General features: G+C 40.4%; 1 protein-coding gene across 5 annotated transcripts in view; it reads left to right on the top strand.

Annotated features, from left to right (window-relative positions):
• Positions 1 to 25,050, top strand: part of ESR2 (estrogen receptor 2 (ER beta)) — a 73,606-nt gene that overhangs the window by 18,199 nt on the left and 30,357 nt on the right. For 4 of the 5 annotated variants that reach the window (XM_011961969.1, XM_011961970.1, XM_011961971.1 and 1 more), the window contains 3 exons: positions 8,686 to 8,802; positions 15,964 to 16,263; positions 19,398 to 19,536. In XM_011961969.1, coding sequence (XP_011817359.1) covers positions 8,686 to 8,802; positions 15,964 to 16,263; positions 19,398 to 19,536 — 556 coding nt within the window. The remainder of the gene's footprint in view (positions 1 to 8,685; positions 8,803 to 15,963; positions 16,264 to 19,397; positions 19,537 to 25,050) is intronic. The other variant, XM_011961972.1, reaches the window with a different exon arrangement.

The following is a 25,050-nucleotide window of genomic DNA, read 5'->3' as shown; positions in this document are numbered from 1 at the left end:
GATCTCCTGACCTCGTGATCCGCCCGTCTCGGCCTCCCAAAGTGCTGGGATTACAGGCTTGAGCCACCGCGCCCGGCCATTTTTCATTGATTTTTAAAATATGGGAGTCAATTTTTAAAAGTTGAGTTTGTGATACAATTTCCTATACGATAAAATTTACCTATTTTAATTATATGGGTTTATGAATTTTGAAAATATGTGTAATCATGCAACCACCACCATAATTAAGATGAGAATTTATTATCACCCCCCAGAATTCGCTTATGTCCACTGCAACCCATTTCTCCTGAATTTCCCCGTCCCTGGGAATCACTGGTCTGTTTTCTGTCCCTCTAGTTTTGCCTTTTTGAGAATGTCATACTGTATTTCAATTTGGCTTTTTACTTATGATGCTTTTGAGATTTATCTGTGTTGTTGCATGTATCTGTAGTTCATTCCTTTTTGTTGCTGAATAATATTGCAATGTATAGATATATCACTTATCATTCATTCATTGGCATTGTTTAAAGTTTTGTGCTATTTTGAATAAAACTGTTGTGAGTGTTCATGCATATCTCTCTGTGCAGACATATGATTTTGTTTCTCTTGGGTACCTACGTGTAAAACTGCTAGTTGTGTGATAAGTATATGTTTAACTTTATAATAAACTAACAAATTGTTTTCCAAAGTGGCTGGACCACTTTGCATTCTTGACAACAATATATGAGAGAGTTCCCATTGCTTTACATCTTTGCCAAAACTGGATATTGTCAGTCTTTTCAATTTTTGCCCTTTTAATGGTATGCAGTAGCATCTCATTGTGGTTTTAATTTGCATTTCCCTGATGATGATTTTGTGCATCTCTTCATGTTTCCATTGGATTTTGTTTCTCTACATATGTATAAATGTGATATACAAAGTTCTTATGTATATTAGCATTTTATTTGACTGTTCCATTGATCTCTCTCTTCATTCTTGCATAAGAACTATTTTACATGATTCTACATTATTTCAACTATTATAGTGTTATAATGTATTTAACACCTGCTGGTATAAGTTAAAAAATGTCCTAGCTGTTTTCTCTTGTTTGTTCATAGGAACGTTAGAATGATTTTATTACGTGATCTTTCATCTTTAAACTCAAGGATAAAAAAGAAACAAAATTCTAAAAGCAGCAAGATAAACCTGTCTCTACTAAAAATACAAAAAATTAGCCGGACGTGGTGGCAGGCGCCTGTAGTCCCAGCTACTCAGGAGGCTGAGGCAGGAGAATGGTGTGAACCTGAGAGGCGGAGCTTGCAGTGAGCTGAGATCGCCACTGCACTCCAGCCTGGGTGACAAAGAGAGAAAAAAAAAAAAAAAAGAAAGAAACAAGTAACATACAACAGCGCTCCAACATCTGGCAGCAGACTTTTCAGTGGAAACCTTATGGGCCAGGAGAGAGAGGCATGACATTTTTAAAGTGATAAAGGAAAAAAATTTTACACTATAATAGTGTATCCAGTGAAAATACCTTTCAAGCATGAAGGAGAAATACTTTCCCAGATAAACAAAAGCTAAGGGATTTCATCAACACTAGACCTGTCCTACAAGAAATGCTAAAGGGAGTTCGTCAGTCTGAAAGAAAAAGATGTTAATGAGCAATAGGAAATCATCTCAAGGTACAAAACTCATTGGTAATAGTAAGTACATAGAAAACCACAGAATAGTGTAACACTGTTAATTGTGGTTTGTAAACTACTCATATTTTGAGTAGAAAGTCTAAAGGAAGAACCAATGAAAAACAGTAACTATAACAACTTTTTTTTTTGAGACAGAGTCTCACTCTGTCATCTGGGCTGGAGTGCAATGGTGCAATCTTGGCTCACTGCAACCTCTAACTCCCAGGTTCAAGGGATTCTCCTGCCTCAGCCTCCCAAGTAGCTGGGATTACAGTGACCCACCACCACACCCAGCTAATTTTTGTATTTTTAGTAGAGACAGGGTTTCACCATGTTGGTCAGGCTGGTCTCAAACTCATGACCTCAGGAGATCAGCCTGCCTCAGACACATGTAGATTGAAAATAAAGGGATGGAAAAAAATATTTCATGCAAATGGAAACCAAAAAAGAGCAGGAGTAGTTATACTTACAACAGACCAAATAGAGTTCAAGACAAAAACTATAAGAAGAGATAAAAAAGGTCGCTAATAATAAAGGTGTCAATTCAGCAAGAGAATATAACAATTGTAAGTATGTCTGGAGCACCCAGATATATAAAGCAAATATTATTAGAGCTAACGAGAGAGACAGACTAATACAGTAATAGCTGGACACTTCAACACCCCACTTTCACTTTCAGCATTGAACAGATCATCCAGACAGAAAATCAACAAAGAAATGTCAGACTTAATCTGCACTAAAGACCAAATGGACCTAATAGATGTTTACAGAATATTTCATCCAGTGGCTGCAACATACACATTCTTTTCCTCAGCACATGGATCATTCCGAAGGATATACCATATGTTAGGCCACAAAACAAGTGTTAAAACATTTTTAAGAAATGGAATCAAATCAAGTACCTTCTCTGACCACAATGGAATAAAACTAGAAATCAATAAAGAATTTTGGAAACTATACAAACATGGAAATCAAACTCCTGAACAACCAGTCTGTCAATGAAGAAATTAAGAAGGAAATTAAAAATTTCTTGAAACAAGTGATAATGAAAACACAACATGCCACAACCTATAGGATACAGTGAAAGCTGTACTAAGAGGAAAGTTTATAGCTTAAGTGCCTATATCAATCAAAAAAGTAGAAAAACTTGAAGTAAACAACCTAATGACGCATCTTAACTAGAAAAGCAAGAGCAAACCAAACCCAAAATTAATAGAAGAAAAGAAATATTCATAAAAAGATCAAAGCAGAAATAAATGAAATTGAAACCAAGAAAACAACACAAAAGATTCACAAAATATGAATTTTTTTGAGACAATAAACCTGACAAACCTTTAGCCAGACTAATTTTTTTTTAAAAAGAGAGAAGAGCCAAATAAAATCAGAGATGAAAAAGGAGACATTACAATTGATACTGCAGAAATCTGAAGGATCATTAGAGGCTATCATAAGCAACTATATGCCAATGATTTGGAAAACCTGGGACAAATGGATAAATCTCTAGACACATACAACCTGTCAATATTGAACCATGACGAAATCCGAAACTTCAACATACCAGTAACAAGTAACAAGATTGAAGCTGTTATAAAAAGTCTCCCGGCAAGCTGGGCATAAGTGGCTCATACCTATAATCCCAGCACTTTGGCAAGCTGGGCATAAATGGCTCATACCTATAATCCCAGCACTTTGGGAGGTCAAGGTTGGAGGATCACCTGAACCCAGGAGTTCAAGACTAGACTGGGCAACACAGGGAGATCCCTATCTCTACAAAAAAAAAAAAATAGAAATTAGCCAGGTGTGGTGGTGTACATCTGTAGTCCCAGCTCTTCAGGAGGTTGAGGTGGGAGGATTGCTTGGGACCGGGAAGTCAAGGCTGTGGTGAGCCAAGATTGCACTACTGCATTCTAGCCTGGGTGATGGAGTGTTATCAGGTCTCTCACATACACACACACACAAAAGTCTCTCAGCAAAGAAAAGCCCAGGATTGATGGCTTCATTGCTGAATTTTAGGAAACATTTAAAGAAGAACTAATGCCAATCCTATTCAAACAATTCTGAAAAATAGAGGAGAAGGAGGGAATAGTTTCAAAATCATTCCGTGAGACCCGTATTACCCTGATACCAGAACCAGACAAACATCAAAAGGATATGATCAATATCCCCAATGAATATTAATGCAAAAATCCACAATAAAACACAAACCAAACTCAACACATTCAAAAGATTTTTCATCATAACCAGGTGGAATTTATCCTAGGGATGCAAGGATGGTTCAACATATGAAAATTAATTTAATACAACATGTCAACAGAATGAAGGTTGAAAACCATATGATGATTTCAGTTGATGCTGAAAAAGCATTTGATAAAATTCAACATCCCTTCATGATAAAAACCCTAAAAAACTGGTATAGATGGAATATACCTCAACACAATAACAGACATATATGACAGACCCATGGCTATTATACTTAATGGGGAAAAACTGAAAACCTTTCCTCTATATGGAACATGACAAGGATGCCCACTTTCACCACTGTTATTCAACACAGTACTGGAACTGCTAGCTAAAGCAATCAGAAAAGAGAAAGGGCATCTAAATTGGAAAGGAAGAAGTCAAATTATCCTAGTTTGCAGATGATATGATCTTATATTTGGAAAAATCAAAAGACTCCACCAAAAAGCTATTAGATGTAATAAATTCAGTAAAGTTGCAGAATACATAATCAACATAAATCAGTAGCATTTCTATATGCTAACAGCAAACAATCTGAAAAAAAAAATCTAAAGTGATCTCATTTACAGCAGCTACAAATAAAATAAAATACCTGGGAATTAACTTAACCAAGAAGTGAAAGTTCTCTACAATGAAAACTATAAAGCAATGGTGAAAGAAATTGAAGAGGACACAAAAAAATGGAAAGATGTTCTATGTTCATGGATTGGAAGAATTAATATTGTTAATATGTCTATACTACCCAAAGCAATCTATAGATTCAATGCAATCTCTATCAAAATACCAATGAGGTTTTTACAGAAATAGAAAAAACAACCCTAAAATTTGTATGGAACCATAAAGATCCAGAATAACCAAAGCCATTCTGAGCAAAAATATCAAAACTGGAAAAATCATATTACCTGACTACAAATTATACCATAGAGCTATAGCAACCAAAACAGCATGGTACTAGCTTAAAATAGACATAGGGATCAATGGAACAGAATAGAGAACCCAGAAACAAATCCATACATCTACAGTTAACTCATTTTTGACCAAGGTGCAAGAACACACCTTGGGGAAAAAGTCTCTTCAATAAATGGTACTGGGAAAACTGGACATCCATGTACAGAAGAATAAAACTAGATCCCTATCTCTCACCATATATAAAAATCAAGTCCAAATGGATCAATGACTTAAATCTAAGACCTCAAACTATGAAACTACTAAAAGAAAACATGGGGAAACACTCCAGGACATTGGTTGCAGCAAAGATTTCTTCAGTAATACCCCACAAGCACAGGCAACCAATCAAAAATGGACAAATGGGATCACATCAAGTTAAAAAGCTGCTTGCATGGCAAAGAAAACAATGAAGAGACAACCCACAGAATGGGAGAAAATATCTGCCAACTACCCATCTGACAAGGGGTTAATAATAAGAATATAGATGGAGCTCAAATAACTCTAGAAAAAAAAATCTAATAATCCCATTAAGAAATAGGCAAAAGATCTGACTAAACATTTCTCAAAAGAAGGCATACAAATGGCAAATGGGTATATAAAAATGTGTTAAACATCATTAATCATCAAAGAAATGCAAATCAAAACTACAATGAGATATCATTTCACCACAGTCAAAATGGCTTATATCCAAAAGATGGGAAATAACAAATGGTAGCGAGGATGTGGAGAAAAGGGAACCCTGCTATACTGTTGGTCGGAATGGAGATTAGTATGACTGCTATGGAGAACAGTTTGACGTTTCCTCAAAAAAACTAAAAATAGAGCTACCATATGATCCAGCAATCCCACTGCTGGGTATGTACCCAAAAGAAAGGAAATCAGTGTATGGAAGAGATGCCTGCACTCCCATGTTTGTTGCAGCACTGTTCACAATAGCCAAGATTTGGAAGCAACCTAAGTGTTCATCCACAGGTGAATGGATAAAGAAAATGTGGAACATATACACCACTATTTAACCATAAAAAAGAATGAGATCCTGTCACTTGCAATGACATGGATGCAACTGGAAGTCATGTTAAATGAAATAACCAGGCACACAAAGACAAACCTCCCATGTTCTCACTTACTTGTGGGAGCTAAAAATGAAAACAATTGCGGTGCCTCATGCCTGTAATCCTAGCACTTTGGGAGGTCGAGGCGGGTGGATTGCCTGAGCTCAGGAGTTTAAGACCAGCTTGGGCAACATGGTGAAACCCTGTCTCTACTAAAATACGAAAAATTAACTGGGCGTGGCAGCATGCACCTGTAGTCCCAGCTACTCGGGAGGCTGAGGCTGGAGAATTGCTTGAACCCGGGAGGTGGAGGTTGCAGTGAGCTGAGATCACGCCACTGCACTCCAGCCTGGGTGACAGAGTGAGACTACATCTCCCTCCCACCACCAAAAAAAAGAAAACAATTGAACTCAAGGAGATAGAGTAGAAGGATGGTTGCCAGAGGCTAGGAAGGGTAGTAGGAGTGGAAAAGTGGGAGTCCCAGCTACATGGTAGGCTGAGATTGGGAGGATTGCTTAAGCTCAGGAGGTGGAGGTTGCAGTGAGTTGAGATCACACCACTGCAACTCCAGCCTGGGCAACAGAAGGAGACTCTGTCTCGGAAAAAAAAAAAAAGATGATAGATCAAAGCGCTTTAATAAAATTGGGCCATACTAAAGATGCTATTGTTTGAAGTAAAAGATATGAAGTGTAGTTAATAATTTAAGTGTAATAGAAGAAAAGGAGCCTAAGAAAGCTTGAAAAACATTATTGCACTTCATATACATCTTCTTTGCTTACATTATAGTGAACAATGCTGCAACAAACATAAAAGTGCAGATATCTCTTTGCAACATGAGAGGTTCATGTAGGTATGAGAGACTGTGAAGACTGTTTCAAGATTGGAGTTACAATTAGGTTTTTAATTACCTCTTCTGGCCAGCTGTGGTGGCTTACACCTGTAATCCCAGCACTTTGGGAGGCCAAGGCGGGCGGATCACCAGAGGTCAGGAGTTTGAGACCAGCCTGGCCAACATGGCCAAACACCATCTCTAATAAAAATACAAAAATTAGCAGAGCGTGGTGGTGGGTGCCTGAATTCCAGCTGTTTGGGAGGCTAAGGTAGGAGTATCACCTAAACCCAGGAGGCAGAAGTTGCAGTGAGCCGAGATCATGCAACTGCACTCTAGCCTACGCAATAGAGGAAGAGTCTGTCTCAAAAAAATAAATAAATAAATTATCTTTTCATTGTATGCTAATGTATAGAATTCTGTATGTACAATGTCCAGTTTAAAGAATGATTATAAAGCAAATCCCTGTGTAACCAGTGCTCAAACAATGAAATAGAATATAATAGTTCCCCAGAATCCCTCTGGGTGGTCCCTGCCACACCCGCTTCCCTCCCTGCAGAGGTGGGACAGTCCTCCTTTCTGCCTTCCTTGCTGTGTGTGGTTTTGCCTCCTACACATACATCCCTAAATAATGCAGGTTCATTTTCTCTGTTTTTGAACTTTGTGTTCATGTCTTCTCCTACATATTCTTTTGCAACTTTTTTCTTTTATGACTTGCTCATTTCATTTATTATTGAGATTCATTTATTCTCCACTCTGAAGTTCTGGTTCATTATAGGCTTAATGTAAGATGTTCAGGCCATATTGTTTATTAGAAAGGCATCAAAATGCCCTACTCACTTTCACTTTTGCTTTTCATCTATTTTATTATAATTTCTGTTAACCCTTTCTCAGACCCATGTAGCTGTCCTCATCCTCCCTACCAACACCCTGTCCAGACATCTTCTCTCATTTGTACAAATATAGCAGGCTGTCATCTGGTTTCATGGCCTCATGAGTTTTGCTGCCTCTCATTGGTTCTTCGTACTGCATCTGAAACGATTTTTGAAATGTAAATATTCTTAGCTCTTCCTTGCATAAAAGAATTAAAAGTATCATTGTCTTAGAGATTGCTATATAACTAACAAGTTCAAACTCTTAGGATTTTACTACAATGAGTCTTATTTTCTGTACTTCTATGTCTTTGAGTTGTTTAGAGTAACTCTACTTCATAAACTTGGTTCTGGGCTTTTGGGGAGGTCAGGTCTGTTCCACATGTCCCCACATTCTTCTTGGACCAGTGGCTACCTCACAGGAGCTCAAGAGGCCAAGCCAAACTGTTGGAGCAGCACATTTATTGATATATCATTGGCTATAGAAAGTCCTGTGGTCAAGCCCAACATCAATTGGTAGGGAAATGTTTACTCTCTGACCACTCTAGTACACTGCATGGTCGCAAGGCCGAGGAAGAGAATGAAGAATTGAGAACAGTAATCCACCACAACTCTTGTCAATAACAGTACTTTCTGTCATTATTTAGATTGCTAATTTCTTTATTTGTTCCTTTTGTTATTTTGACTATTAATTCCCATTAAAATATTGTATTTAACCCAAAAGAGGGATATATGTAAAAGAATATAAAAAGTTGAATTTGATGGCTTGATTTACAACTCTTGAGTTCTGTGACTTGGAGCAAATCAATTTAATGTTACTGTCTCATTTTCCATATCCAAAGGATATATTTTTATATCTCTTTTGAGAATTCCAAGAATATGCAGAGAATAACATATTAGTCAAAAACCAGGATATTGAAATGTTCCTAGGTCTCCTTTACTCATTAACAAGGTGTCAATGTAGCTTGACTTTGCCTTTGTACCTATACTGGTCATTAAGATGTCCCCTATCTCTCAGCTGGAAAGTGTTATCAGTGTTGTTGACCAGGAAGAGATTTAACCAAGAGATCGTATCAATAATCTTTCTTCCCCCCACTCTGCTATAGGCCATAATGATTATATTTGTCCAGCTACAAATCAGTGTACAATCGATAAAAACCGGCGCAAGAGCTGCCAGGCCTGCCGACTTCGGAAGTGTTATGAAGTGGGAATGGTGAAGTGTGGTGAGTGCTTGCTTCCCTTCTTATTGTATATGGGCCTTGCTAAAAGCCCTGTCCTCTGAGGAACTGGGGACGGTAGCCGGGAAGAGAGAAGATTTAGGACATAGTAATTAAGTATTTGTGTGTTGTCACATTGGAGGGGGCATTGACTTATCCACAGTAACTGCAGAGAACAGAGCTGGGGTGAGTGGGAACAAATTATGGGAGGCAGATTTTGGCCCCAACTAGAGAAGAACTTTCTACAGTTCAAGTGGTCTGACCACAGAATAAATAGGCCACCAGATGGTTTAGGGGACTTCTAGCCACTGGAATCCTCAAACAGGGCTAGGTGGCCATCTGTCTGTGATCTTGAAAAAGTCCAGTTCTAAGGATGAAATCCTGGTAAATGTCCATGGTTAAAGCTTGTGACAAAAAAGTAGAATATCTTGTGGGTTACTGGGGTAGCCATGGGGAGGCTCATACCTATCCCCTCGTCTAGCTTTCTAGAAGTGGAAAAATATGCAGGAGTCAGAAAGATAATGGAACTATGAAAAGTACATACAGCATAGATTTTGTTCCATGACAGTAATAGATGTATACATATGTATATGTAGTATATTCACATGCATATATTCACATGTATTTTATATACTCACATATATTCACATATATTTTATACACAAAGAAAAGCGAGCACTTTAGTATGTAACTGGCAAAGATGCCAACACCCAGCTCTCTCCACCTGGCTAGCTTTTGGTTCACTTGTCTGTACTCACTTGCTTGTTATATGTACTCCAAGCAGCTCTGCCTGCACTTATTCTTCTGCTAGCCAGTATTTTACCTGTGGTTGGTTGTAATTTCTCATTGTAATTATTTGAATTTAAAGCAAAAATCTGTCATTTCCTGACAATTTCTTTTTCTTTTCTTTCTTTCTTTTTTTTTTTTTTGAGAAGTAGTCTTGCTCTGTTGCCCAGGCTGGAGTGTAGTGGCATGATCTTGGCTTACTACAAGCTCCGCCTCCTGGGTTCACGCCATTCTCCTGCCTCAGCCTCCTGAGTACCTGGGACTACAGGTGCCTGCCACCATGCCTGGCTAATTTTTTGTATTTTTAATAGAGACAGGTTTCACCATGTTAGCCAGGACGGTCTCGATCTCCTGATCTTGTGATCCGCCTACCTCGGCCTCCCAGAGTGCTGGGATTACAGGTGTGAGCCACCGCGCCCTGCCCTCCCTGACAATTTCTTAGTAGCTCTGCCTTGTGAGCATTCTCTGCCCTTTTCTTTTTCTCTGTGTATGTAACAGATTAGAACCCTCAGCGATTATAGTTCAGTTACAGCAGAAGTTCTCTTCATCTGATCACACTTCTCTGGCTTCCTAGAGTCACCGATGATCTTCATTTCCTCTGTAGAACACCCTGCCAGTGCCCATAGCCTCACAGTGTGTATTGGTTACTCTCTCGAACACCTAAACATTTCCATTCCCACCGCTTTACTTTATCCTTATCAGAAACCAGTGAGCTTCTTCTCCTTTTTTTTTTTTGAGACGGAGTCTTGCTCTGTCGCCCAGGCTGGAGTGCAGTGGCTGGATCTCAGCTCACTGCAATCTCCGCCTCCCGGGTTCACATCATTCTCCTGCCTCCCGAGCAGCTGGGACTACAGGTGCCCGCCACCTCGCCCGGCTAGTTTTTTGTATTTTTAGTAGAGACAGGGTTTCACCATGTTAGCCAGAATGGTCTCGATCTCCTGACCTCATGATCCGCCCGTCTCGGCCTCCCAAAGTGCTGGGATTACAGGCTTGAGCCACCGCGCTCGGCCGAGGTGAACTTTCTTAACTCTGTCTGTGTCCTTTCCCATCACTCTTCTTATCTGCCCTCCCAAAAACCCTCTCTGCACACTTTTTCTTCCATCAGGTCTCAGAGGATTAGAGATTATACTTGATGTGTTGGATCCTCTTGCACCATCCCGCTTCTTTTATTCTGAAACCATGTAGTCTGTTATCACCTTTTTCTTCTGAATTTGTGATCTTGTCTTTTCTACTGAAGTGTGGATGTGGTCATACAACGGTAGGACAACACCCACCTAGACTAACTTAATGGATGAAACTTCATTATAAGGATACACTGAAATGTAAGGAGCCAGGAAATCCATCTGAATAGCCATGTATTTGGCCTATATCCCTGTATTGGGACAATATATTGGGACAACATTGGGACAATAGTTCAACATATTTTGGGTGCCATATCTTTATACACCTGCTGTATAGTCTTCCATGAAAGGGATTTGATAGGTAGGTAGTATAAAATAGTGGTTAAAAACACCAGCTCTGGATTTAGGTTGCTGCTTGGGTTTAGATCCTGCTTCTGCTATTTTCTAGCTATGCCATCTTAGACAAGTTATTTGAGCTTATGTTTGGTTTCTCCTCTGTACATTGGAGACAGTAATAGCTCCTGTACTGTAGGGTAGCTGTCAGGATATGTGCAATATGCAATGCCTGGTGCATAGAAGCTTCCAGTAGACATTAGCTGCCATTAGTATTGTTGATCACTACTGTCATCATCATCTTTGGCTGGGGTTATTTACCACTCCTATTTGGTGGAGCTGCTCATTGAGCTCACTCAGAGGCAGCTGCCTAGGTTACAGTGTCAAAGCCACTACACTAGAAACGTCCTCAATAGAAAAATGAGTTCCTTGTCAAGGGCTTTATTTATTGAGTCTAGAATCCCCAGAACTCACTACAGGACCTAGAATGTTAGACTTTGTCAGTGAAAATTTGTCAAGTAAATTTGAACGTATAAATTTAAAATCTCTCACTTTGGGTATGTAAAGGGTATATAAATCTGTTTTGTAATTCTTTATCCTTATGTACTCTACAAAAGAGAAATGTATGATCAGAAAGGAACTTTTTTTTTTTTTTTTTTGAGACAGGGTATCACTCTGCTGCAACCCAGGCTGGAGTGCAGTGGCGCGATCTTGGCTTACTGCAACCTTGACCCCCTAGGGCTCAATTGATTCCCTTACCTCAGCCTCCCGAGTGGCTGGGACTACAGGTGTGTGCACCACCACACCTGGCTAATTTTTGTATTTTTTGTAGAGACAGGATTTCACTGTGTTGCCCAGGCTAGTCTTGAACTCCTGGGTTCAAGTGATCCTCTTGTCTCAGCCTCCCAAAGTGCTGGGGGATTACAGGCATGAGCCACCTTGCCTGGCAGAAAGATGCTTCTTAAAACCATACATTTTGCAGCAAACCACCATGGCACGTGCATACCTATGTAACAAACCTACATGTTCTGCACATCTATCCCAGAACCTAAAGTATATTAAAAAAAATTAAGAAAAACGTACATTTTGCTCCATTTTATCCTGGGTTTATAATTGGCCTTAAATATCCATAGCATTCTACTTGATTACTAATAAAATGAATTGTATTTTAGGCCTTTAATTCTTTTAGCAGTAAATTTGGTTCAAATGTTCTGAATAAATAGAGCCCTTTCTTCTACTATAACTAGTCAATGTTAAGAGGAAATTCTGACAAATTTTTCCAGTAGCCAATAATTTAAATTTGCTCATATTTTCCAACTAATATTTATTTTAAAAATGTAGCCGGGCGCGGTGGCTCAAGCCTGTAATCCCAGCACTTTGGGAGGCTGAGACGGGTGGATCACGAGGTCAAGAGATCGAGACCATCCTGGCTAACACGGTGAAACCCTGTCTCTACTAAAAAATACAAAAAAACTAGCCGGGCGAGGTGGCGGGCGCCTGTAGTCCCAGCTACTCCGGAGGCTGAGGCAGGAGAATGGCGTAAACCCGGGAGGCGGAGCTTGCAGTGAGCTGAGATCCGGCCACTGCACTCCAGCCCGGGCGACAGAGCGAGACTCTGTCTCAAAAAAAAAAAAAAAAAAAAAAAATGTAAACAATTTAATTTAGTGAATAAACATAATGATGGGAGTATAAAACTAAGCATTTTGCAGATTTCAACTTTTAGGGTTTTTTTTTTTTAAGGGAAATTCATATAAAAGTTGTAACCATGCTAATGACATCCTTACTTATAACGTGTCTTTCTTAATTTCCATTTTACATTTTTGTCTTTAACCAGTGAAAACTTATAAAGATTTTGGTGCTCAAATATATAGGGATTTGGAAGTTATATTTTTGTTGTTGATTTCCATTTTTCTTATGGTCAGAGAAAATGATCTTATGCCTATTTTACTTAGGATTTTCTTCATTGCCTAGTATGTGATAATTTTTGCAAAATATCTATGGCCTTTGTAGATCAAGCTTGTTAATTATGTGGTTCAAATATTCTGCATTCTTACTCTTCGCTCTTTCAGCTGTTGAGAGAGAGGTTTAAATATCCCATTTTAATAGTGCATCTGTCAGTTTCTCTTTTTCTTTCAATCACTTTTGTGTTGTGTTTGGACGCTGTGTTTTGTTGTTTGTTTATTTATTTATTTTTTCAACGGAGTCTTGCTCTGTCATCTAGGCTGGAGTGCATGGCATGATCTCAGTTCACTGCAACCTGTGCCTTCTGGGTTTGTGCGATTCTCCTGCCTCAGCCTCCTGAGTAGCTGGGACTACAGGAATGCGCCACTATGCCTGGGTAACTTTTGTATTTGTAATAGAGACAGGGTTTCTCCATGTTGGCCAGGCTGGTCTCGAACTCCTGACCTCAGGTGATCCGTCGACCTTGGCCACCGAAATTGTTGGGATTACAGGCGTGAGCCACCACACCTGGCCTTGGTTGTTTTGAAGCATATGAGTTTAGAATTATTTATCCTTTTAAAATATTCTGGCAACGAGTCTCCTTATCTATAATAATAATTTTTGCCTTAAAGTTTATTTGTCTGGTATCAGTAGAGTAACGTCAATTTATTTGGTTAATTTTGCCTGTTATATATTTTTCTATCTGTCTACTTTGTTTTCCTATATGTTAGTTGTATCTCTTACAACTAATCTATGTCTAGATTTAAAAATATGTACGATTTCAGGTCACTCTTAAATGGTCAATTTGGTATTTTTTGTTTATTGTGACAACTGATATTTGGGTTCATTTCTATCATCTTATTTTATGATTTAAAAAATTTTATTATGTGTTTTCTACTTCTTCCGTTTTGGGAGTTGATCACATTTTTATGTTTTCTTTTTCTTCTTTTACTAGTTTAAAAGTCATGCATTCTGTTTGAATTCCCTTTTTTCTTTTGAGACAGTCTCGCTGTGTCACCCGGGCTGGAGTGCAGTGGCGTGATCTTGGCTCACTGCACCCTCCGCCTCCCAGATTCAAGTGATTCTCCTGCCTTAGCCTCCGAAATAGCTGGGATTACAGGTGTCTCCCACCATGCCCAGCTGGTTTTTGTATTATTAGTAGAGATTGGGTTTCACTCTGTTGCCCAGGCTGGTCTTGAACTCCTGACCTCAAGTGATCTGCCTTCCCCCACCACCTTTGGCCTCCTAAAGTGCTGGGATTACAAGTGTGAGCCACCATGCTTGTCCATGTTTCAATTCCTTTAATTATATTTCTGCTTTTTAACACGTGTTCTTGATTAATTTGAGAATTTAAGCTTCTGTCTTCCCAAAAAAGAATCTTAGAAATTCTAACCAAAATAATTCCTCTCTCATTTTACATGTTATTGTTCGGTATTTTGGTTCCACCTTGTTTCTATATCACCAAAACTTACTTATTGGGCTGGGTGTGGTGGCTTATCCCAGCACTTTGGGAGGCCAAGGCAAGTGGATCACTTGAGCCCAGGAGTTCGAGACCAACCTGGGCAACATGGCAAGACCCTGTCTCTACAAAAAATACAAAAATTAGTCGGGTGTGTTGGTGCACACTTGTAGTCCCAGCTACCCAGGAGGCTGAGGTGGGAGGATCACTTGAGCCTGGGAGGTTGAGGCTGCAGTGAGCTGTGATCATGACCATACCACCATACTTCAGCCTGGGTGACAGAGACCCTGTCTCTTAAAAAAAAAAAAAAAAAAAAAGGTAAATAAATCCAAAGAACAAGCATATAAATCAACTTTGCTAGTAATTAAAACATACAAAGTAAAGCAAGATGGTTTAGTCACTTGTTAGATTAGCAAACATTAAAAATGATTTTTAATGCCCAATGGGTTCGGAGAAAATAGATAGTCAAACTATTGAGCACTGGGTAACATAGTAAGACCCTATCTCTACAAAAAAATTTAAAAATTTGCCAGACATGGTGGCATGTTCCTGTAGTCCCAGCTACTTGGGAGGCTGAGGCAGGAGGATTGCTTGAGTCCAGGAGAGGAAGGCTGCAGTGAGCTGTGATTGCATCACTACACTCCAGCTTGGGCAACAAGCAAGAATCTCTCAAAAATACGATTATAATAAAATAGTGTACATACTACAATCTAATTTTGTGTATAAAGGCCGGGCATGGTGGCTCACACCTGTAATCCCAGCACTTTGGGAGGCTGAGATGGGCAGATCACCTGAGGTCAGGAATTTGAGACGAGCCTGGCCAAACATGGTGAAATCACGTCTCTACTAAAAATATAAAAATTAGCCGGGCATGGTGGTGGGCACCTGTAATCCTAGCTACTCAGGAGGCTGAGGGAGGAGAATTGCTTGAACCTGGGAGGCTGAGGTTGCAGTGAGCCGACATCACGCCACTGAACTGCAGCCTGGGTGACAGAGTGAGACTCAGTCTCAAAAACAAACAAAATAATAATTTTGTATATAAAACATGGAAAAATATAAAGGCATTAAAAAGACTGAAAGAATTTATGCCAAAATTTATTCTCTTCCATATTTTCCAGATTTTTTCACTTAATTTGCTATTTGAAATATACTTGTTTAAGTATGAATAAAGAACTATATACATATGCACACATGCATATAAACATTTTAAGAATGTGTTAAAAGTATATTATTCGATACCTTTGGAAATATCCCCATTTTCTACCTGAAGAAAATTCCTAATTTTATGGTTTGGAAACAGGTTTATGAGCACGCTTTATAGAGAAATGGTGTTAGTATCTATAGATGACCTGGAAATGGAGACCTAAAAAGTTCCTGAAAAGTTATGTCGTTGGTTTTCCTAGTACAGTCACGACCATAGTAATCTTTGGTATGTGCCCCACAGGCTCCAGAAAATAAAAGTCAAGCTTCTTTTACTTGACTGCGGTTTTACCCCGGCAATTTGAATGACCCTGCTTTCCTCTTCAGGCTCCCGGAGAGAGAGATGTGGGTACCGCCTTGTGCGGAGACAGAGAAGTGCCGACGAGCAACTGCACTGCGCCAGCAAGGCCAAGAGGAGTGGCAGCCACGTGCCCCTAGTGCGGGAGCTGCTGCTGGACGCCCTGAGCCCCGAGCAGCTGGTGCTCACCCTCCTGGAGGCTGAGCCACCCCATGTACTGATCAGCCGCCCCAGTGCACCCTTCACCGAGGCCTCCATGATGATGTCCCTGACCAAGCTGGCTGACAAGGAGTTGGTACACATGATCAGCTGGGCCAAGAAGATTCCCGGTAGGGCTTTCGGGCTATTAGTTTTCCATGTACTTGTAGAAAGGCCTGCTGCTAATATTTAAAGGACAAGAGTATAAAGTAGACGTCTGTGAGCTGTGCCTAGATATTTAACAGTTTCTCAGCTGGATTCGTAACTTTTGAGTGCAATATGTTCCTTCCTCCCGTCTTGGCATAGCTACCTTCAACAAGGCCACGTTCTGATTTAGAATTCTGAGACTCCTCTGAGTTCTGTACCCAACATGGTAGTGAAGAAAGTGTTGTGCATGGCCCAGCCATTTCTATTCTTGACTCTCTTCTTTTCCCGTGGCTAGATGCTTCCCATACTACCTGGCACAAACCCTATCCTGTGTGTCCACATCTGCTACAGACACTCACCTGTCGGCCCCCTCTCATGCCTAGAGGTGGTCTGGGAGGATGGACCCAGGGAACCCACCCAGACTCTGGAACTGGGCTTGGGGTCATTTGGGCAAGAAATCCTAGAGTCCTGGAACCTGGAACATGGTTAAAATGATAGACTCCACATTGCCCCATTTCTTGGCTCTGGATTCCTCACCTTGGGAGGAGGGGCCTGGTGGGGTAGGGTGGGGTAGAGTACAGTATGACTAGTTTGAAAGTGAAAGGTTCGTCAGATGCTAAATAGAATTTTGTAAATTATTGTTCCAATAGAGAATCAATATTATATACACAAATGAATATGTATGGACAAATAGAGTAAATCAGTGGTTGAAGTTACATGAATCATCAATGGGCCCATAAATTTGGAATGCCATCAAGTTAAAAATGAGCTTAGTTACTCATGAGTTATCATTTGGAACCTGCATTTTCCATCCTCTAAAGTGATCACTTCTCCCAAGCCCATTTGTAACATAGACCTGAAGTGCTGTAGATGCTGAAATTACCAGCTAATTATCATTTGACTTGGTGTTTCTGTGGAAGAGTGAATCTAGGATTCTAACCTAGAATGGCAACACCCCACAATCCCCCTGTGAAAGCTTCTCCATGCCCTTCTTTATAGTCCTTGAAGAAATGAAGCCTCTTACAAGTTCTGAGCCACTGGGGGCGTTCCCATGGCCTGGGGGGCAACGACTGCACTGGGCAAGCTGTAAAGATGAGGAGGGGTGAGAAGGTGGGGGAAGAGAAGTTTCAGGTAAAGAGCCCAGGGAACTGAGGCCTACGGTGACAGTATCATTTGGGGACTTTTGTTGAACTGGGCCCATTTCTTCTGAGCTTCCTGAGGATTTTTGGTTTCGAGTTGTATTTTGTTTTGTCTAACATCTTCACCTTTGCCAGAATTATTTTTTTCTCTGCTTTTTCCCGGAGGAGGCAATCCTGATGCACTTTCCTCTAGTTTTTGCTTTAAGTGTATTCCAAACACGATTTTCAGGACCACACACGAAGAGCAGTGATGAAATTAATTTTTGCTGAAAGCTGTGCCACTTCTTTGTGCCATAAGAAGTCTGAACTCTTAAACTGCATTATTCCTTATTCAAGCCTGGTGTTTTGAAAAGTTTTCAGGAAACGTAGGCATAGTCTGGAGGTGTGATTTTCTCCCCCTCTCTTAGCTGGCATGGTCATTGTCCAAACCAAAAAAAAAAAAAAAAAAATTAAAATATCATCTAGCCTTGATCTTGTTGAATATCTACAAGGTTAAGAGCCATGATCTCTTGGGTAGGCTTATTGTCTATTACTATGGGTGAGATTGGGAAGGTGTATACATATTAGGAATCTAAACTGAGCAAAGCATGTGGATTTAGAAAGTACTTATCCATCTTTACACTCATAACACCATTACATTCTCCTTGAGACAGATTTACATTATAATTGTTCAAAGACTTGAACACATGTGTTCTCTCTGCCATAGTTTCCTCATCTGTAAAACAAGAATAAGAGATCTTGCCTATAGGACACTCTCAGAGATAGGCATTGTTACCTCCATTTTCCTATAAGAAAAACAAAGACTTAATGGGAGATTAAGTGACCAGCTAGAAAGAGGCTGAGCTGGAGTTCAAACCAGAGTCCATTTCACTCCAAGGCTGTGTCTTTTGTTACCATATTTATATTACATGGCCCTCTCCTTTTATCATGGCTTGTGAAGGAAGCCCCAGTGTTCTCTGCTTTGCTTTTGAAGTGCTTCCTTCCCCAGAGATTACCTGTTTCCAAACAGTACTGTGACCAACATGGGTTATTAGGTTGTCAGGACCTGCTTTGTTATTATATTTGCTCTTTATTTTATTTATTTATTTATTTATTTATTTATACATACATACATACATACATACATACATACATACATACATACATACATACAGGATCTTGCTCTGTTGCCCAGGCTGGAGTGTAGTGATGTAATCTCAGCTCACTGCAGCCTCAACCTCCCAGGCTCAAGCAATCCTCCCACTTCAGCCTCCAGAGTATCTGGGACTACAGGCACCTGCCACCATGACCAGATAATTTTTTGTAGAGATGGGGTTTCTCCATGTTGGCCAGGCTGGTTTCAAACTCCTGGGTGCAGGCAATCCACCCGCCTTGGCCTCCCAAAGTGCTGGGATTACAGGTGTGCGCCACTGTGCTTGGCGATATTTGCTGCTTAGGATAGAATCGCCCAGAAACAGTGCTTCTACCCAGAAGGATCTTAACACTGGATGGGAAATTTTAAGCAATCAGAGAAATCCTTGAAGTTGCCTTGGCTTTCTGCGAGGGCTGACACTGCTGTCTGCAAGCCTCCAACCCCAACCTCCACCTATCCCATTCCCCTACCCCTTCTGATCCCAGTCAAAGATTGGGTCAGACAGGCAGCTCCTCTGACTGGCAACCAAGCATCAACCTTCTCAGTAGTGCAAAGGAATTATCAATACACAGCTAACAAAGATCAGTTCTGAGCCCAGGTCATCATGCTTGACAAACTCTAAATGAAGTATATTTGTCTCTAGAAGGGGTCCAAGACTGGAAACTGAGTCGTGCAGCTTAACTGCAAAGTTTTCTTCCTTTAATGAGTAGTTAATCATATCTATAAAATATCGATTCCCTAATGGTTTGCGTTTTCTTAGTGTTTTAACACTTGCCATTCTGTCTCTACAGACACAGGAAGCTGAGGAGGAGGGTGGGGGTGTCTCACCGCCTCTTGCTTTCCCCAGGCTTTGTGGAGCTCAGCCTGTTCGACCAAGTGCGGCTCTTGGAGAGCTGTTGGATGGAGGTGTTAATGGTGGGGCTGATGTGGCGCTCAATTGACCACCCCGGCAAGCTCATCTTTGCTCCAGATCTTGTTCTGGACAGGTGAGAAAAAATGCATTGTGTTTCTTCTCCCACTTGTTTGAGTAAGGTGCTTAGTGGGAACAAAGTCCTGGGTGCTGCAATTAAAATCTCACACTTGCAGAGCAATTAGAGGATAATAGTATCATCAGTTCCTTCACTGGGTCAAGAACCGGAGAAGGAGAGAGTTGGGTCCAGGGATTCAGGGTCCTGTGACTCATTTTTAATCTGTGGTGCAGCAGTATTTACAGGCCGGCACTTTAATAGGGGAGTGTATCCTGTAGGTATGTGGCCACTACATGTATAAGTTGACAAAGACTTTTCTGCATTAAAAATTCCATTTTCAGGTTATAATCTTAAGTTGTCCTGCTGTTTTTTGTACCTATAGTGACCAATTACGTCTGGAGCTTTCTGGACGGAGTCTCACTGTCACTCAGGCTGGAGTGCAGAGGTGCAGTCTTGGCTCACTGCAACCTCGGCTTCCTGGATTCAAGTGATTCTCCTGCCTCAGCAACTCGAGTAGTTGGGATCACAGGTGCCCACCACCACGCCAGGCTAATTTTTCTATTTTTAGTAGAGAAATGGTTTCACCATGTTGGCCAGGCTGATCTTGAACTCCTGACCTCAGGTGATCCACCCACCTCGGCCTCCCAAAGCTCTGGGATTACAGCCCCCACTGTGCCCAGTCTGCTTTAACTCGTTCTAATGCATGTACTATACAGCATTTTTGGCAATAGTGGTGGAAGGAAGGGTTACTAAAACCACATGAAACTTAACAGAAAATGGGACGTGATGCTATCTGTATCTTGGTTGCATTTGATTTTCTTTTAAAGATGACACAGAAAAGGAACCAGTTTTTAATTGACTTAGGTGAACTGTTTATGGAGGGAAAGCTGGACTATATAAAAACACTCAAATTTTTTAGCAGGAAAGTAGAATACCCTCTTGGTGTAAATTCGAGCAGTTTGAAATCTGCATGGAAATTGATTTCCACGCCCCTTTTGTGGAAAAAGTGCTAGTGTTGAATGTTCAGCCATATCTGAGTCTGCACCGTGTGGGAGGATGCCTAGTGTCTACCCCAACTCTTGCATTATAATCCTGTTACCACTTTAAGATCATCTGTAGACCCTGTGTTACACAGATGAAGAGTGATGCCCCAAGGTATCAGTCCCCATTCTGCCTTTTGTCATGGTTGACAATGTTGTTAAAAGAGCACTGTTCTGCATAATGAAGGTGTTTTGATAGAGAACAGACCCTTTGGGAAGAGCTGGAGGATGGATTGACTTGAATGAGAGCCCAGGTGGTAAACCATGGAGAGAGGCTCTGGAAGACCAGAGAAGTGCAGGGCACAAGACGCTTCAGTAACAAACAAAATAGCTAACCTATTGGCTTGTATGTGCTTGGCAGCACCTTATGCACTTAACTTATGTCAACACATTTAATCTTCACAATCTTCCTGCACCCTTAAGGGAGTAGGACCCATTATTATCTCTATCATTCAGATATTTGGAAATGGGAAATTAATAAACCTGCTGACAGGTAGGATAGTAGGTGGTGGGGCTGGACTTAGGGGATTGCCAAACGGCAAACTAACTGTCTACTTTATTCTGCCTGTTGTCCTGGGTGACAATGTAGACAAAGAGCACATTCTTCAGTACAGAGATGTTTTGGTACAGAACAGCCCTGTTCTACTCATAACACACTGCAAAACCCACTCTCCCCATTGTCATCTCAGGGTACCATGTTGCAAGGCAGGCTGAAAAGCCAAGCACCTAGCCAAGCCATTGTGTTCTGCTTGGTGTTTTAACTGAGGACAGTGTGAGTCCTCAGTTAAATTCTCCTAGAGGTTAGTCCTGGGGAGACGTTCCATCCCTTGACAAATCAAATAATTTGCAGACTTTGGGATTAAATTGTTTTATCTCTTGTCTTGATTTCTAAATTGATGCCAAAGTTAGTGTTTATTTTTGGTGACTGATTCATTCCTGGTTTTTAGTACAATTAACTCTCCACTCTCCCGTTTCTCTGTATGGGTTCTTTAATTCGTGTAATTGTGTGTATACATTACTATAAGTGGACACAAATCCTGGAAAAATATTAGGCCTACCTTTTAGTTAATAGAAGAAAAGTTATTTTTTTAACAAATTATTTATAATAGACTCACACTGCCTTTATAACTTATGTGAAAGTATTATGTTTTACAACATAAATCTAGTATGTTTGAGTATAGAAGAGGAATTCTTGGCAATTGTAAATGCATTCACATTGAGCAGACTTTTTTTTTTTAATGATTACTGGTGTTTATTTTTTGTTGCAATTTCTAGTAGTTTTTGTTTGTTTGTTTTTTGTTTTTGAGACGGAGTCTCACTCTGTCACCCAGGCTGGAATGCGATGGTGCAATCTCAGCTCACTGCAACCTCCACCTCCCAGGCTCAAGCGATTCTTGTGCCTCAGCCTCCCGAGTAGCTGGGATTACAGGCGTGTGTCACTACACCTGGCCAATTTTTGTATTATTATTATTATTATTATTTTTTTAGTAGAGATGGGGTTTTACCATGTTGGCCAGGCTGGTCTTGAGGTCCTGACTTCAAGTGATCCCCCAACCTCAGCCTCCCAAAGTGTTGGGATTACAGGCGTGGGCCACTGCTCCCAGCCTACAATCTCTAGCATTTTTAACACATTAACTTTGTGAAGCCAGGAACTTGAAGTCTAAGATAGTTCAGTTACGTAGTCATCTCTTATACAGATGAATATACTTTTATGTAATAGGTGTATTTGTAGAGGAGTTGCTCATTCAAAAAGTCAGGAGTCATGCTCCATAAAGGAGTTCTATTACAACTCTTTTTTGCAAAGTGAAGACATAATCTTCACACCATTTGAAAATAACTGTCTTCTGCTGGATTGTCCTAGCAGAGTTTCTTCAGGTGGTAATATGGCTGTATAAACAGTGAATACAACTAACAGCCCATTTGTGGATACTGAAACTATAATTTCTGTTTCCCTTTATTCTTGTTGAGGTTTCTGCAACAAGAAAACTTGTATCTACTGAGGATGAGAGGAAAATCTAGTTACTCCAGCTTATTTCTAAGCATTTAGTTCTTCTTTTACTAACCACTGAATTCATCATAAATTCATGTGAAGATCCTCTACGGAACCTGATTGTCTACTTGTTCAAAAAAAAATCACATATGCAAAGGCATTTTTGTGTCCTTAGTATCAACAGGCAACTGACTAATGTTAAATTATTAGTCAGAGGAAGTTTGTATCTGGGCTTGAATCCCATTGTGGACATTTGCAGAGAGGTTCATGGAATTATATATGTATAAATGTCTTGAGTTTACATTCGCATTAGTTATTTGTATGCTAAATTCCTTCAAGGTAGCCACCGAATTTTCAATTCCCAATTTTAATTTACCCTTTGTACATAAGTAATTTCACTTCAGTTCTTAAGTCCTTTTTATGTTCTAAGCCTTAAGCACTCCCTGCCATTGCCATATACACAGAGGTAAACCACGGTCTGTACCCAGGTGTGTGCTGCCAGCAGGTATATATATATGTACAAAATAGTATACCCCAAAGGGAGGCCCACTCATTCAACATTTTGTTGTTGTTTTAAACAATACTCTTCTTTAGGCCAGGCACAGTGGCTTACACCTGTAATCCCAGCACTTTGGGAGTCCGAGATGGGTAGATCACCTTAGGTCAGGAGTTCGAGACAAGCCTCAGCAACATGATGAAACCCCGTCTCTACTAAAAATACAAAAATTAGCTGGGTGTGGTAGCAGGCGCCTGTAATCCCAGCTACTTGGGAAGCTGAGGCAGGAGAATTGCTTGAACCCAGGAAGTGGAGGCTGCAGTGAGCAGAGATCAGTTCATTGCACTCCACCTGGGGTGACAGAGCAAGACTCCATCTCAAAAAAAATAAAAAAACAATATTCTTATTTTATACAGAGTGATTATTGGCCAGGCTCGGTAGCTCACGCCTGTAGTCCCAGCACCTTGGGAGGCTGAGGCGAGTGGATCACTTGAGGTCAGGAGTTCAAGACCAGCCTGGCCAACATGGTGAAACCCCTTCTCTACTTAAAATGCAAAAATTAGCCAGGCGTAGTGGTGCGTGCCTATAATCCCAGCTACATGGGAGGCTGAGGCAGGAGAATCACTTGAACCCAGGAGGCGGAGGTTGCAGTGAGCAGAGATCATGCCACTGCACTCCAGTCTGGGCATCGGAGTGAGACCCTGTCTCAAAAAAAAAAAAAAAAAAAGTGATTATCAAGTAATAAAATTGATATGGTTTGGCTCTGTGTCCCCAGCAAATCTCATCTGAAATTGTCAAGGGAGGGACCTGGTGGGAGTGATCAGATCATTGAGATGGTTTCCGCCATGCTGTTCTCATGATAGTGAGTGAGTTCTCATGGGAGCTGATGCTTTAAAAGTGTTTGGCAGCTCCCCCGTCTGGTTCAATCGCTCGCTCTTCTGCCTCCATGTAAGAAGTGCCTTGGTTTCCCTTTGCTTTCTGCCACAGGTAAGTTTCCTGAGGACTCCCTAGCCATGCAGAACTGTGAGTCAGTTAAACCTTTTTTCTTCATAGATTACGCAGTCTCAGGTAATGCTTTATAGCAATGCGAAAATGGACTAATACAAAGATATTCCATGTTATTACTGATTTTATTTAGTAGTTGATGGACAGATAGTGTGCAAAAATAAATTTCCTGAGTAGGTCAGTTTGATTGATATATTGTTTCAATATTTTAACGTTGAAATCGTATGTCCTGTTTTTGTTTCTGTTTTTGTTAATTTAGAGACAGGGTCTTGCTCTGTGGCCCAGGCTGGAATACAGCAGTGCCATCATAGCTCACTGCAACCTCGGGCTTCCGGCCTCAAGTGATCTTTTGCCTCAGCCCCCTGAGTAGCTGGAACTATAGGTGTATGCTACCATGCCTGGTTTATTATTATTATTTTGTAGAGACAAGGTCTCCCTATGTTGCCCAGGCAGGTCTGGAACTCTTGGCCTCAAGTGATCCTCCCACTTTGACCTCCCCAAAGCACGGGGATTACAGACATGAGCAGCCAGCCTGTCTTTAATTCAACTCTTTTAACCCTGTCCTAATTTCTTACTCATAATTCAGTTACAATCTAAAATTATAAAATAAATAAAATAGATGTCACTAATTTACTTTAGAGTCTTTCCTAACTTTGTTCTGTATAACTCATCTTTATTGGGTTGTCATTTATGATGTCTTATACTTTATTGCCCCTTCATTTCTCATTTATTTTGTAGAAATGTATTTGGTTTCTGCAGACTGTGAAGTGAATAAAAATATTCTAACTTTGCCACCCCTTGAATGAAATGGTTGACTGTCACACCTCCTTAAAAAGAAAGCAATCAGACCTAGTTCTTTAGACTTTGTTTAGAAATTAACTTTTTCCATGAGGTATATATGGTCTGATTACTGTGAGTGACAGCCTTTATCAGGGTTTAAAATACCTCAGTATGCAAACCCTCCCCCCATTTTTGAAACATAAATTTGTAGTGAAAATGGC

Source organism: Colobus angolensis, unplaced genomic scaffold (assembly GCF_000951035.1).
Source record: "Colobus angolensis palliatus isolate OR3802 unplaced genomic scaffold, Cang.pa_1.0 Scaffold57, whole genome shotgun sequence".
NCBI classification, from domain to species: Eukaryota; Metazoa; Chordata; class Mammalia; order Primates; family Cercopithecidae; genus Colobus; species Colobus angolensis.
The sequence above is the reverse complement of the archived record's forward strand: the minus strand, read 5'-3'. Positions and strand labels throughout refer to the sequence as shown.